This window comes from Rhinolophus ferrumequinum, chromosome 16, assembly GCF_004115265.2.
Source record: "Rhinolophus ferrumequinum isolate MPI-CBG mRhiFer1 chromosome 16, mRhiFer1_v1.p, whole genome shotgun sequence".
Classification (NCBI taxonomy): Eukaryota; Metazoa; Chordata; class Mammalia; order Chiroptera; family Rhinolophidae; genus Rhinolophus; species Rhinolophus ferrumequinum.
In genome coordinates, this window is record NC_046299.1 from 47,162,985 (window position 1) to 47,179,550 (window position 16,566).

General features: G+C 35.1%; 1 protein-coding gene across 4 annotated transcripts in view; it reads left to right on the forward strand.

Annotated features, from left to right (window-relative positions):
* TET1 (tet methylcytosine dioxygenase 1) overlaps window positions 1–16,566 on the forward strand; it is a 119,000-nt gene that overhangs the window by 69,612 nt on the left and 32,822 nt on the right. For all 4 annotated transcript variants that reach the window (XM_033130601.1, XM_033130603.1, XM_033130602.1 and 1 more), the window contains 2 exons: window positions 3,133–3,223; window positions 3,765–3,858. In XM_033130601.1, coding sequence (XP_032986492.1) covers window positions 3,133–3,223; window positions 3,765–3,858 — 185 coding nt within the window. The remainder of the gene's footprint in view (window positions 1–3,132; window positions 3,224–3,764; window positions 3,859–16,566) is intronic.

Here is a 16,566-nt window from a genome sequence, read left to right on the forward strand (position 1 = left end):
TCTGCGATATGAAGGGTATACCTATGTATGGAAAAATTACATAATCTTGGCCATTTGATGAATTTGCAAATCTTTTGTTGTTTTTAAATATTAAATTGTTCAATAAATTGTGATTTCCTATTTCCAAAAACAGTAACAACAACAAATACATTTGTGTAAATAGCTGAGTCATGGACCATTTTCTAACTAATGCATTTGTATATTTTGTGCCTTAGGAGTTACTGAAACAGAATACTAGAAACTAACAATTAGAAGTTATATCGTGTCTTAAAAGCCCTGAAAAAAATCTTGTTGGAGTAAAGGTTCTCAGGCAGGCCCTATGAGAAATTTGCTCAGTATTTGAAACATATGAAAGCTTAATTTGAATCCTGTTACTGATTAGTCACTGTCTATGGTCAAATTTCATGTCAGTGCTCAAATATAAGAAGAAACTTGTTTACTCAAATAATCTTGTAAGATAGAGAGAGTAAATGGATTGTGTCATTAAAGTTTGTTAGGTTACTTGAAACCCCATTATTTCAACTTTTATACAACTTACGATAAGACAGAATTTGTAAAATATAACCTATTTTGAACCCAAGTAGGTGTAATTATTAAAGTTTTATTTAAAATGTTGCCCCAAATAACAAAGACTCAAGATTTGCCTTGAACAATGGCAATCTTTTTATTAGAAGCAGATGGTTCATTAGTACATTCCAGAATCGGTGGTTAAAGGATTGTTTGGAAGGATAAAGAATATCATTCTCATTTTGTTTTTAACCGCAGTAAAAAAATTATAACTTATAGGAATAACTTTTAGTTCTTGATTATCCAAAGTACATTTGATATCTGAAATGAATTCTTCCATTTCTCTGCATATCATTCAACATACAGTTTTGACAGCCTATCATGTGTCAGGCACATGACAAGGAATTCACAATCTGGAAAGGGTGACATTGATGTCTGAGTGGGGTTGAATTGGGAGAATGAGAGTTTTTCTTGGATCAAGGATAGAAGAGTGAAATAATGATAATGGCTCCTATTCCAGGTCTTTTATTGCAAGTCTGATACTGTGCCACGCCCTTGACTTATTATATTGACAGCAACCATACAAAGGATGGGCTTATTATCCCCACTTTACCAATGAGGAAACTGAGTCATAGAGAAGTTCACAGCTAGTAAATGACTAAGCTGGAATTCAGAGACATGCAGTGCCAACTCCAGAGCCTATGTTTGTAACCTCCATCCTCTGTTGCTTCAAAAATCTGTGAAGTAAGAAAGGGACAGATTTTTGTGTTTTTTCCCCTGAATATCATTACGAATGGAAGATAGATCTCTAATTTAAAATGCCATTCAAATATATATACCTCAGCTAGTCTAATTGTACCGCATGCATAATTTCAATAGAATGATTGTCTAGTTTCAAAACCATTTCCTTATACATTTCCTTGGATAATTTAATTTTGCAACTAACACATAGTAACTAGTCACAGCATATAGGAGTTGAGACAGCCAGGAATTCAAAGTTTATTATCTGCTGTGGACCTGGAACTGTTTAATATACTGTCACTTAATGTGTTTTCCTATAATCATTACATGTGAGGTTATTGTGCCCATTGTGTAGAAATGGAAACTTAAAGAAGAGAAACATGAAACAGACTTACTCAGAAATCATCCCAAGTCAGGGCCATAATTTTAAGCGTAAAGGATTTCCATAGAGGCATACTGTTCTAGCAAAATAAGAGTAACTGACATCTATATCAGGATTCTGCAAATTTACTTCTATTGGTAGTTTAGATGGAATAATTCTTTGTTGTAAGGATTTTGCATTTGTCTTATGCATTATAGGCTGTTCAGTGGCATCCCTGGCCTCTATCCACTAGATACCAGTAATACACACAGAAATCCACGAGCGCATGTACACATGTCTACACACACACACACATCTGCCCAGTTGTCACAACCAAAAATGTTGCCAAATGTCCCCTCTGGAAAAATCACCCCTGGTTAAGAAGCATTGTTTCAGATTACCAATAATAAGTTAAAATCTATTCAATAGAGCATGCTTAAGAAGCCACAGAAGTAATCCAGATTATATTTGATGTCCAATGAAAATGGTTCAATGATGACTTTTTGGTGTAGGTACACCTTGGCCAGAAATGCATTCTGTCGTGCTTATAGTGAGACATGGTTCTAAGAGACTTAAGTTAAAAATACTGTTTTCTATTCTAAGAAACATGTAATTCACACTCAGAAAAATTCAAATGGTACAGAAATGTGATGCAAACGTCTTCTTAAGTCCCATTCCCTAAAGGTAAAACCTCTGTTACAGTTTTTCTATATGAATTGACATTATTACTGATTTTAATTTTAGTTCAAATTTTACAAAATTTAGGTGTTTTAAAACATAATATTTTGGGGGTGGCCAGTTAGCTCACCTGGTTAGAGCATGGTGCTGGTACCACCAAGGTTGCCTGTTCGATCTCTGCATGGGCCACTGTGAGCTTTGCCCTCCTTAAAAAAATAAATAAATAATAATAATATTTTTGCAATTTGCTTTTTTAACCTTAACAAAGTCTTAGATTTTTTCAATGTTTATAAATATTGTTTTAATAGCTTTTAGTGTAGTATTATACTATATAAACAAATATCTCCTAATCCATTTAAACTATTACTTAGAGTGTTTCTCTTTTTTCTGATCTTACAAATAATTGTAACTAGGAACATTTTTGTGCACATTTGCATAAATTCTTAGTGCAATTAGGCTCATTTTAATGGGATTCTGAGGCCATGTTTTAAAACGTATTGCTCTTGGATAATTTTTTAATTTTGCACCTCAATTATTATAGATTTTTGAATTTTTAAAGGCAGGAGATAGAAAAATAAATATAACCCACATCTTAAAATGTTTTTCTTCCTCTTATTCTTAGAAGGAGAATGAATTAGTTAGGAAAAGCTAGAAAAGAACATGTTAAATTCCAGGGCCTATTGCCCTAGACTTTTAATTATTAAAGCTTACCAAAACTTTGTCAAAATTCATTGTTCTGAATTGAAAAGGAAGGAAGGAAGGAAGGAAATTAGTAAACATAGCTCCTCCTTGCCCCTATGCCATTCTGTAAAACTTTGGGTCTAATAATCTTATTCCTTCCACAGATCGAGTTATACAAAAAGACAAAGGCCCATATTACACACACCTTGGGGCAGGACCAAGTGTTGCTGCTGTCAGGGAAATCATGGAGAATAGGTGAGGAAATATGCTTCCCTGTTAAAATCATTCATTACTGTGGACCAGACTCAATGCAGAGAAATTATCTCTGGGGACAAACATGAGGTGAATGGAAAGCATTCAGGAGGATGAGTTGGATATATCTTAGGGCCCAGGAAAAGAATAATTTCCTGGCGTTCCTGCTGAGTCACTCATCACATGAGCCATGGGCACTCAACAAGACACTCACAAAGCAAGGCTGTCTTTGTTAAATTCAGAAATATTTCTTTTTATATTATTGTATAATAATAGCAGAAGTAGTTCAGATTACCTCTATCAACACTGCATTCACATTCTTTTTGTCTGTCTTGGAGCCAGGCCATTTTTAAAAAGAGTGATCTTGAAGGATAAGTAAACACCTGAATAACAAAATATCTGCTACATAAAAGTAAATTTTTAACAAAAGTAGATTATGAGGAGTGATTGATTTTTGTACTTCTGTAAATATGTATCTTACGCACATTAAGATGTTAAAAGTGTATGTTGCAATTATTTTCTCTTCACTGTGTTTTGTACTCAGGTATGGGCAAAAAGGAAACGCAGTACGGATAGAAATAGTAGTGTATACAGGGAAAGAAGGCAAAAGCTCTCAAGGATGTCCAATCGCTAAGTGGGTAAGTATTTTGTATTTATACATTTCTCAAAATGGATTTGTTCCACATATAAAATAATTTTTTTTTTCCCTATGAAAATGTGGACTAGGAAAATACCCACTCCTATTATTCTCAGGGAACTAATGAGGAAGCTATCTGTCTTCGCTTGGGCTTTTTATGTTAAAAGAACAAAAGAGGATATCCCTTCCCAGTTATTACCCAATGATGTCTCCCCAAGGTCACCGCTTTTACCAGTTTCTTGTGTACTTTTAGAGAGCAGTGAATGCATTTATAATCAGACAACATAAATAAATGCAACTAACCTATACAGACTGCTTTATATCTTATTTTAATCAGTTACTATATGTTGAAATTCTTTTCAAATTCAATATTCAGAGAGTCACCTTAATAAGGATCATGCAATATTGAAAGCAAACTAAATATTTTACAACATATTCCAAAATTGTTCCTGTGACTACTTTAAGTTTTGTGAAAATGAAGAGCTATAAGAAGTAAGAACTGATTTCAGCTTCTTTAGTAAATTCTCAACTGAAAAACAGGTACATGACCAAATGCAAATTTTCAGTAGGATATTCACATTCACAGAGATATTAATCAGTTTATGTGGAATTCTTGACCACAGAATCATTTGAGATCCCTGTGCTATCATTTGTTAATAATGGTGATTTTAATAATGATAAAATAATAAAAATAACTACTACCTTTTATTACATATCAGGCACTATGTTAAGAACATGATATGTTGCCTCATAAATCCTCATAGAGGGACTCTATTATAATGATTTTGGAAAAAGTAAAAGCCATTATTTTTATACCCCTTTCAGAGAAAAACATTAAATGCAAAATGGAGATAGGGTTTGAACCCAGGCATTCCTAAAGTCAGACAATTGCCACACCCTTAACGACTGCAGTAGACTGTGTGTCTTGGTTACTTTTCAACCTTTGAACGGTGACAGCAGTGAGAAGCATGAGAGCTGGACACTGAACACAAATGCTTTAGAATACTTTGTTTCTTTAGTCGCTTTGGAGCGCTTAGTCTTGTGAAAATTCAGATACGTTTAAAGAACTGGGATGTACTTTAGTTAGTTATCTTACATTTGGTAAAGTGCACACATCTTAAGTGTACATATCAAGGAATTCTTCATATCTATAACACTAACAGGAGAATGATATAAATCATTCTAACATTCCAGAAGGCTCCCTTGCGGCTCCTCCCAGTCAATAACTTCACATAAAGATAACCACTCTTTTGACATTCATCACTATAAAGGTCTTTTTTGATTAACTCCATATAACTAGAATCAATTATGTACTCTTGTGTGTCTGTCTCCTTTTACTCAACATTTATAGAACATGGAGTTAATGGCTGGAGCTCCAACAGCCATCTAGAACCAAAAATTGACTCGATAGTGGAAGATTTGTACTAGGATGGTGGGAAGACAGATAGGAACCTGAGTCTCTGATGATACCAGCGGAGCTGCCACACCAACCCCAAGCCTTCTGAAATCTGGATTTCTTTAACATGAGAGAATTGTTTTTTTATTTGTTATTTTGGGGTTTTTGAATCAAGTCCCATTTAAGATACTTGCCTTCAATTTGTTACTATGTGGGTGAATTTTGGAAGGAATAAAAAACAACAATTTGAGAATGAAGTAAGTGAAGGAATTTATTATTAATAAATACTTTCTACTGCCAGACCCTCGATTAGATACTGGGGATACAAACGTGAATTAAATTCTGCCACTCATTTCATTTTGTATACTGGTAGAAACTGGCCCAGAGTCACATCACCATCACAAACAAATTTTGAGACTAGGCTTACTGAATAAAATTCACTTTTATCCTCTAGTAACACAAATATTTGCCAGAATCACTTTGTCTCTCAAGAACTGAATACAATTTCCCAAAATGCGCCCCTAGAAATCTAAAACGTTACCTAAAATTTCTATCATGTGAATGGTTGGGGTGAGAGTGGGGGTTGGTGGTTGTGAACTATTATTTTCTCATTTCATGGATCGACTTCTTATCCTGCTATGCATTGATTTTCACTGTATCAACTCAGCTGTGGAAGTTAAGTACTTTTCTCAATTGCCACAAAACACTCACTTATATAAATCAATCTCCATATGTAAGAGTTTTGATGAAGAGATGTCTAAAAACTAGCTAGGGTGATCTTCATTTTTATTTTATTTTATTCACTTTTTTAAAAAAGTAACGTAGTTGATTGAAAATATTTTAAAGTAGGAAGTCATACAACACTGCCCATTTTTCTATTGGATTATTAGTCTTCTATTGATTTTACATGATCTTCTTTAAGAAATTGACCATTTGTGATCAAAGTTACAAATATATTTCCTCAATTTATCATTGTTTTTAATTAACATTCATAGTTTTAAAATGTAATTTAAAAAATGTTTTCAATTTAAAAGATGAAAAACTTTTTTCATCTTTTCTTCTATGGCTTCAGTATATTGTATCTTAATTAGAAAAATCTTTACAACTTCTAGCTTTTAAATAATTCTCCCATTTTCTTTTTGTTGTATTTTAATGATTTCATTTTTTTCTACAGTTAACTATTTTATCCATTTTTGGTGTATAGAATGTTAGTAACAACTTATATTTCTCTAGATGACTACTCAGCTATCTTGTCCATCTTTTCCGTACTGATTTGTATTTGTTTGTATTAGAAGATTTTTCTGTTGTGTTACATCAATGTTATGTCTGTCCTGTATTAGCATTAAATTGCTTAAATTATTTAGGTTTTATAAGATGTTTTAGTATCTGATAGCGCTGCTTCTTTTAATTTTTCAGAAGTTTCTTGACTATTTCCTTGTTTATTTTTCCATTTGAGCTTATAATCTTATCTAATCGCAAGAATAAAGTGCTACTGGTATTTTTTTTTTTTTTTAAGATTTTATTGGGGAAGGGGAACAGGACTTTATTGGGGAACAGTGTGTACTTTCAGGACTTTTTCCAAGTCAAGTTGTTATCCTTTCAGTCTTAGTTGTGGAGGGCGCAGCTCAGCTCCTGGTCCAGTTGCCGTTGCTAGTTGCAGGGGGCACAGCCCACCATCCCTTATGGGAGTCGAACTGGCAGCCTTGTGGTTGAAAGCCCACTGGCCCATGTGGGAATCGTACCGGCAGCCTTCGGAGATAGGAGCATGGAGCTCTAACTGCCTGAGCCACCGGGCCGGCCCTGGTATTTTTTTTGGAATCATATCACACAGAGTGGTTGGAGAATTTACATCTTATGATGTTTAGTCTCCCTATCCTCCATATTATGCGTTTCTGTTTGCTAATGCCTTCTTTTGTCCTTCAGGGGTATTTTAAAGTTTTGTTTCCATAGACTTTACATATTTCTTGTTTAACAATTTATTTCTATTGTGTATCCGAGATGTACAATCATGTAATCTATTCTCCTTTTCAAATTTTATATTTTTAATTTTTTTTCATTTAATACAGTTAGTCTACCAGACTAACTCCAATTTTATATTGCTTTAAATATGGCCTCCTTATCTTGTTCTTCTTTAGTTGGAACCTTCCAGGGTCTTCTCATTATGAATGGATCATCAGGGAAGGCCTCTCTGGGGAGGGAACATTTAAGCTGAGATCTGAGTGACAAAAAGGAGCTGAGTATGCAAAGAATTACCCTCCAAGAATGCAGGGAAGAGCATTCCTAAGCAAAGAAAACAAGTGCAAAGGTCAAGGAAGACAGTACATTCTTTAATAATCTAAGAGGCATCCAGTGAAATTGAGGAGGTAGAGAATGGAACCCAGGTGAGGGTAAACAGGTAGGTAGGAACCAGAGCATGAATGGTTTCGTAGGCCATAGTGAGGAGTTTGGGTTTTTAGTCCATGAACAACAGGAAGGCTTTGAGGTAATTTAATTAGGAACGTATTATTTGTCTGATTTTTGTTTTATAAAGAGCATTCTAAGGAATTAATTGATAAAATCTGTATCAGTTATCTGTTGCTGATTAACAAGTTGCCCCCAAATTTAGTAACTTATGTTAACATTTATTATCTCATAGAGTTTTAGTGGGTCAGTAATCTGAGGAGAGCTTAGCAGGGTGCTTCTGTATAAGTATAGCTTAGAGGGTATCTCATGAGTCTGAAAACTGTTGGGGTGTGTGGGGTGGGGCTGGAGGGCCTACTTCTGTCATTTGCAGTAGCCTTTAGTTCCTTGATGGTTGTTTGCTAGAGGCCTCGCTTCCTTATACTAAGACTTCTTAAAGTGCTTTCTCATGTTATGGCAGCTTGGTTTCCTCCAGAGTGAGTCAATTTAAAGATAACATGGAGGAAGCCACAATGTCTTTTGTGACACTGGCCTTGGAACTTGCTGTGCAAGTGAGCCCTATTCAGTGTAGGGGGGCAATATGCAAGGGCTCTAATACTAGGTGGTGGTGATCATTGAGGAAATCTTGGAGACTGCCTACCATGTATCTCTTCTTCACTGAAAATAACATGTTTTGGACACTACATTGGCTTAGTAAAATATGTCTATCTTAGCCCTATTCAATATATCTAATATCTGTTAATAATGCGTCTAATCTCTCCACCTTAGCTCTATTTTCTCTAAAGGTGAAATCCTTTAATTTGTGACTCTTCATTCACAAAATAATGTTATTAAGCATTAACATTTTTCACTGTAGAATATATCAGTAGGTTCATGAAACATAAATGTACAGTTTACCTATAATTATAAAATGAACATTCATGAAACAACTACCCAGGTCAGAAATAGATCTTTCTTAGATTCCCAGAAGCCCCAAGAACTTCCCATCCTGACTTTTGTGGTAATAGTTTTCATGCTTTCCCCCCACTTAAGTATTTCTCAACAGTATCATTTTACTTTGTTCTTTTGTATATCACCCCCACCCCCCCGACACAGTCCCTTCCACATTTGCTGAAATAAATGGCAGGGATTGGTTCCCAGTATTTGGCACTGATAGTTGACGTAGGTTCATTAATCTATATCTGTTAATTATTTCTGAATCATTTACTTATTTGCCAATTAAGTAACAAAGGCCAAAAATATCCTCAGGACGTGGCAACTGGCTTTCCCTAGAGTAAGTGCTCCAAAAGAACAGGGTAGCTGGGTTAAATTGGTGGGATTTTGGATGATTCTTCCTTCCTGCCTTTCAAACCTTCTCTAATGTAATACTAATAATTGCGCTGATAGAATTTTGGTATATACTTATTTGTTTATTTATGAAAATAAGTATGAAGTCTAGCTTAAAGAATTTGGTAGCAACTTTCTGTTAAAGTCCTCTTATTGGTTTAACTCTTCTTGAAGCGTTCTTAGATACACAGAAGAGTATTTAGCATTTTCCATGAAGCAGCTGTAGCAAAACTGCTTTCTTATTTTCCCCTTGCAATATTTATTTCAGAATAAATAGAACATTTTCATATATACTGATAAATATCTGGCACATTTCACAAATACAAAACAATCCAGAGATAAGGAATGAAATAAAGCATGGTTGCTAAGCAACTTACTGAAAATTTTGACATCTACTAAGGACAATTCAAAAGTATTAATCTTGATAGCAAAAACAAAAATTGATTCTGTATATCTGTGAGAAAGAAATAGGTCTCAAAAATGTTTATGTATGTTAGAAAAATCATAATGGTAATCAAACTTTACTTTTTGCAAACTTGCCAGATTATCTTTATTTAAAATACTCCTATTGTTCATGGTTAGGGCCTGGAGCAATGCCCAGCACATAGTCAACACTCAACACAAATTTTTGTTGAGTTAATGCATGTGGAGCTTAAATAAGACTTTTAACGTATTGAATATTTTTAATTTGAATTTGTATCTTAAAATAGTATGGCTGTGGCATTCATTATTAGCTCTTCTGAGGCATGTGTAACTTTTCAGTATTACAACTAATAGTCTGCTGAAGTTGTCCACCGCAAACTTGAACTTTTGATACAAGTTAAATGAAAAACAGAAAGAATTCGGTCTCTCAATAATCTACATAGTTTTTAGGACTTTACAAGCAGATTATTTTGCACAACACTAGGGCAATTAAGTCTTACATATGGATACTATATGCAGGAATGAAATAAAAGGAGTGAGAGGAAATGAAGATCAACCATTTTAAACTAAGGAATCTAATAAACATTCAACTAGTGGATTGCATTGCTCCAAATTTATGTTTCATGTTGCATAGTGTACATTTGTCTCGTATTTAATATTAAACTAACTAAAATCAAACATTGTGTGATTTTTATATGTACATTTTATTCATCTCTGTGTGCAGACTTATGTTTGTTAATAGTGGTTGAATTCTTTTCTATTTTTATTGTGCTGCACTTACCTCCTTTACTTGAAGGAGAGGTTTATTCCTTCTTTTTCATGGTCACACACAAAAAGCCTGATAGCAAATTCTAACTGGGCAGCAAAGCTTTCTGAGCCATTCTCACATTGTTTTGCCTTTACTCTTAACGCTGTATTATTCTCTTCTTGAAATGTTTCTTTGCCAGGTGGTCATTAATTGTTAGCCTTTCGTAGATGTTTTATACTCTTATATCTACCGGCACTTTAGATCTTGCCGAGGACTAGTTATGTTGTGTTCAGTAGAAATTGGTGGAAAGGGTGATGTAGTTTCTTGGATACACTAGACTCTATTAACTCCGTATACTACTCCTCTCCTCTCCCCAGTGAGTCTTGGGGGTGATGGCAGGAGTAGAGAGAAGAATTCAAACAGGCTGCCCAGTCGGCTCCTGTGCCGGAGCAATTCATACCAGACACCAGTTGGTGAGTCCCCTCTGTAGGATTGTTTATTACAGTAGAACAGATGTGGCAAAGAATATATACACGTGAATATTTTATTGCATACTCTGGTCTGATGTTGACCAGAGATTTTGGGGTGAGGTATAAACCTAGCCGAAGTATCCAAAAGTATTCAAACCATCTTGCCTGGATTTATACAATAATACAATCTTCAGAGACTCCTTTTTTTGTCCCTCTGTTCCAGGATTCTGCCAATTGTCTTTCTCAGTTGTCTTTGGGCTGTACCATGGTGCTGCTTATTGCTGTGCCCGTATCAGACACCTCTTTGTATATTGCCATGTCACGTAATAAAGGGAGTAGCTGGGGTCCTGGCTTATGTGTTTGGTACCTGTGCTGTCTTGCTAATGCGAGAAAACCATTTTATGCTTCAGTGATGATAATTAGGCAATGGCCAAGAAGTTGATGTTAAACTGACATATTTTTCACTACCTTTTTTTGTTGTAAAATATATTTTTCTTCACTTAAGTCTATTGTCTACTAACATACCATTAGAACTACTTTTATGTTAGCTTACTCGCTTATAGAGTTCATTTTTTAAGGAAACTTGATTCAACTATAATATACACAAAGTACAAATGTCATAAATGTACAGCCAACCCAGTGAAGTTTTACAAAGTGAACATACCCATGTAACCACCACCCAGGTCAAGAAATAAATCATTACCACCATTCCAGATCACCCACCCATGCATCTAGTTATTACTGCCCCCAAGGGCTTAAGTTCATTTTTTTTTTTAAATAATATTCCCTTTTTTTTAAAAAAAGATTATATTGGGGAAGGGGAACAGGACTTTATTGGGGAACAGTGTGTACTTCCAGGCCTTTTTTCCAAGTCAAGTTGTTGTCCTTTCAGTCTTAGTCGTGGAGGGTGCAGCTCAGCTCCAGGTCCAGTTGCCATTTTCTAGTTGCAGGGGGCACAGCCCACCATCCCTTGCGGGAGCCGAACCAGCAACCTTGTGGTTGAGAGGACGCGCTCCAACCAACTGAGCCATCCGGGAGCTCAGCGGCAGCTTAGCTCAAGGTGCTGTGTTCAATCATAGTTGTAGGGGGCGCTGCCCTCCATCCCTTGCGGTACTTGAGGAGTTGAACCAGCAAACTTGTGGTTGGTAGCCCTCTGGCCCATGTGGGAATCCAACCGGCAGCCTTTGGAGTTAGGAGCATGGAGCTGTAACCGCCTGAGCCACCGGGCCGGCCCTTAATTTCATTTTTTAATAATATGTAGTTAGCTCTAAATGATCTTAATGGGTAATTTTTTCTTTGTTTTGTTGGTTGGCCACCATCATTTTGTGTTGAAAATTTAACTCTACTTTGTCACATGATTATTGACAAACTCAACAGTGATCTCTTTGGTTAATTATCCCACACAATATCAATTTTGCCCCTAGCTCTGATTTTAACTAGTCCTTCTGTCATCCTCAGTCTTTTGCAGAGCTGATGTAGGACCCTAGTTACCTTGTACAAGGACTGTTTTATTTGCTTTAAATATATACACATACATATATATACGTTTCTATAATGTTTCATTATATTTACATTTTTGTTTGATTTAAATTTAATTAAAAGTAAGTTTAAAATTAAAGTATCCATGCTGAAAATTAAAGTTCTGTTAAACTAAAACTAAATTTTAAAAATCTATTACTTTCAAATTTAAAAATCCATCTTACATTTACTCTCTGACATAATGATGTATAGTAATGTGGGGTTTATCCAAACTAAGAGGATATTAGAACTTTCAATTAAGAACTTTCAATGAACAGCTGGTGAAGCATGTTAAGCAGAAGAGTGACAAGGGTCAGTATCACGTGTGGTAAAAACTATTATATTATATTATATTATATTATATTATATTATACTCTGTTTTATATTATAGTAAAATAATGACCAGGTCTTATATTAATTTTTGCTCCAAAAGATGCATTAGAGCTGATTGTCCGGCTAGGTCTTATTTTCGGGGAAACACGGTGTATACCAGTAGGGAAATTAGTGATTATAATGGAAAAACAATTAAATGCTACCACACTGTTCACCAACATTATGAATAGTTTGTTTTGTACCACAAAACAAGAAAGTGTATACATTTAGTGTTCTGTGATTTTTGGAAGTGTGAAAACTAGAAAGCTATTTAAATACTTTGTTTTTCTGTTGCCTATGTAAATATACTATGACTAGAAGCCAGGTTTGCCTACTATAGTAGCAACCTCTCTTGGTCTTTGAGTTTCTTTTTTCTATGCCCTAAGAATATAAAAATACTGTTACAGAAATTGCAATACTAATCTTATTTCTCAGACCAGTCTTTTCTCTTTCAGTTTTTATATGCTCAGTAGTAGGTAGCCTAAACCTTGCTAGACTTCCAGAGGTTATTTAGACTATTCCAGGTTATCACTTTTTTTTCCTTTTTTCAATTACAGTTGACATTCAATATTATTTTGTACTCCGCCATCTTGCCCGGAAATCCCCAGGTTATCGCTTTTGATCCTAGTGTAAACCTGCCTTATGAACTCCCTGTGGGGAATTTGTCCTATCCAGACCAAGTTGTTTTTAAATAGGCTGTTGAAGCAGAATAATTTGTAACACAGGATAAGGGAATTCCATCTTAGAAAGTCTAGGAAATCTTTTCCCAATGATCATCAGACTGATCTGCCTTCTTTTTCCACCCCTTCTCTGAAATTGCTATTCCAAACAATCACCAATACCTTAATTGCCAAAGAAAATTCTAGATCCTTCAAATATATGGTGATGGAACGAGAACTGATTCTGGGTGGTGAACACACAATGGGATTTATAGATGATGTAATACAGAATTGTACACCTGAAATCTATGTAATTTTACTAACAATTGTCACCCCAATAAACTTCAAAAAGAAAAAAGAAAAAAGAAAATTCTAGATCCTCAATCTTTCTTCAGCAGTTTCAACTTTTGGTAATACACTCTCTCTCTTTTGGGAAGCTTATTCTTTGCTTGGCTTCAGTAACACAGCTTTCCCTCATCACTCCTTGCCTCTTCTTCAGTCCGCCAAACTGCAGTATGCCTTCTTACATGAGCTTACTCATGGCCACGCCTTAAGCAGTTACCAATGCACTATAATTGCTATGAAATCGGACCACTTGACTGCTTGAGAATGGCACATGGAGGGAGCAGGGAGGAAACCAAGAATTACATTTGGAGCTGAGGGTCCACGAAGAACTTTAGGGTGGTGTTAACCTTTGAGGTGTATCTTGAAAATGGAGCAAGCATTATCTTTATGTTATAGATCCCAGAAATAGAACCAACTATATAATAATTTAATAAAGTAAGTTTTACAATCAGAAGCCATCTGGTGTCAATACAATTGGCGGAATTCCATTAAATAACATCCTTGCCTTGTGAGGCTTGTTTTCCAGAAATCTTAGAATTACCTTTATTCTGTTTTTTCACTGTTGGCAAACTCTTTCTTAGTCCTTTAAGAAGGAGGGTGTCCTCCTTGAAGCCTTCCCACTCTCTCTATACAGAGTCCGGCCCTACTTCGCACCCTTATTCAGACAAACTCCTTACAGATGCCTTATACAGTAGTTCCCCCTTTTCCGTCAGGGATTTGATCCAAGTCCTCAGTGGATACCTGAAACCATGGACAGTACCAAATCCTATATGTACTATGGTTTTTCCTATATTTGTACTTTTTCATTTTAGGGAAGCACTTATGGCTTATCTTTCGAATATCCAAATTGCCAACATCACTATTCTTGGTCTTTGGGGCCATTATTAACTAAAATAAGGGTTACTAGTACACAAGCATTGCAATGCGTACACAGTTGATCTGATAACTGAGACAGCTACTAAGTGACTAAAAGGGCGGGGAGCATATGCAGTGTGGATATGCTGACAAAGGAATGATTCACACCCCAGACGGGATTGAGCAAGAGGGCATGAGGTTTCATCATGGCTTCTCAGAATGATGTGAAATTTAAAACTTATGAATTGTTTACTTCTGGAATTTTATGTTTAATATTTTTAGACCACGGTTGACCACAGGTAGCTGAAGCTGTGGAAAGCAAAACTGTGGATAAAGGAGGGATGGGCTACTGTATTTCCCCCAATAATATTACAATAGAAAAATGCATTGCTCATATTTTCCCCACTAGTGCAAATGATGCTGTGCATTCAATTTTGCGTTTGTATCATTTCACTTGCAGTATTACTTAATTACCTTCCCAGCTGATTACAAACAATTTTCAGCATATCATAATTAGAGAAAGTGTCATCTTCCTAACTATGGTGGTGTTTTGGACTTGGCTACTAATTTTGCTTTATCTAAGTGCACATACTTATTAATTACATTAATTTATTTAGGATGTTGTCTATACCTTAATATACTATTGAATAGTCATTGTCCCACAGATTGAATTTCACTGAAAAGAGATATTTTCCTTTACAAAAAATTCCCCCATTTCTCGTCCTTAGGTTATGCAAAGATTAGCTTCTTTCTCTTCTGACATCATTTCTGACAGAGGCCTGTTTTTAAAATTACTGGAGTTGGTACTTTCCATCCAGCGACCTGCCTGTCGTGTGTGTCTTGAGCTATGATCCCAGTGAACAAGTGACTGTTCTGGAGCTCGTCTTCCGTTACTGAGGGCCATGTGCTCTTGAGTCCCAAACTTGTATGGAGAGTAAAAGTATACAATGTCACAAAACTTGGACCAGCACCACAGAAATATTGTTTTAACTTATTAATTTGAAATAACTTCAGACATACTCAAAAGTTGCAAGAATACTACAGAGAATTCCTGATACCCTAGACTGACATTTCCCAAATGTAACTTTTTACTTCATTTGCTTTGCATTATCTTTATCCTTCCTTCTCTCCCCTTTGATTTTCCCCCTTCTCTGTTTTTTCCTGGATATTCTGATAGTAAGTAATTTGTAAACTTGATGTCCTATACCCCTAAATATATTGGTGTGTGTTTCATAAAAACAAGGACATTAATAACTACAATACAATTATTAAAATCTTACATAACCTCAGGACAATTATCAATGCTCATATTGTTATCTAAATGTATGTTTTATATTCAATCATAATCCTTTATGGAAAAAGATAACAAATTTTTGTCCTGCTTCAGAATCCAATCCATGATCACTTGTTTATATTTATTTGTCATTTGCCACCGTTTAAGAATTCAAACTTTACAATGAAATAGTCGTGAAATACCTAAGTGACTTAAAGACTTGTCATTCAGTGAACAGTAATTAGATAGTCAATTATGTTTTCTTTCTCAGTTGGATCAGTTTTGACAAATGCAAGTGTCATTTGCTGACACTGATAGGTTCTGGGGCTATCTGCTTTCTGTGTATTTGATGTATATAATTTTAGGATTTATTGGAACTCATCACCTCATTGTTTTATTCCATTCCCTTGGGACAATTATTACCCATGAATTTTGAAAGTTCTCTTCTGTAAAGAATAAAAGACTTTTCTAGAAACAGATTTACTGCTACTCTTCAAATTGGGGTTCAAACTAGACTCTTCTGAAACTTTGTTCTTTAATTATCAGCTACTTTTCAAAATTGATAACATAAGGTCTTCATTTCTCCAAATTTCGTTGCAGCAGTATTTCTTTTTCCTGATACTTGCTTTGTTGTTTATGTCTCTAGAAATTAATAGGAGGGAGATAAGATTAGACATCATACTGATATCTACCCAGAACTCTTTTAAAAATCAAATAATTTTAAAGATAGACTGAATGAAAATAGTGGAATGCAGGATTTAAACATAGGACAGAAATGCAGAAATATTAAGAGTGATAGCAACCAATATAATTTTACTAACCAGTGTCACCCCAATAAATTTAATTAATGTGAAAGTGGACAAAATGCTATTCTACCTTAACACTATGCATATGATTGACTCCAAATATTATAAATAAATACCA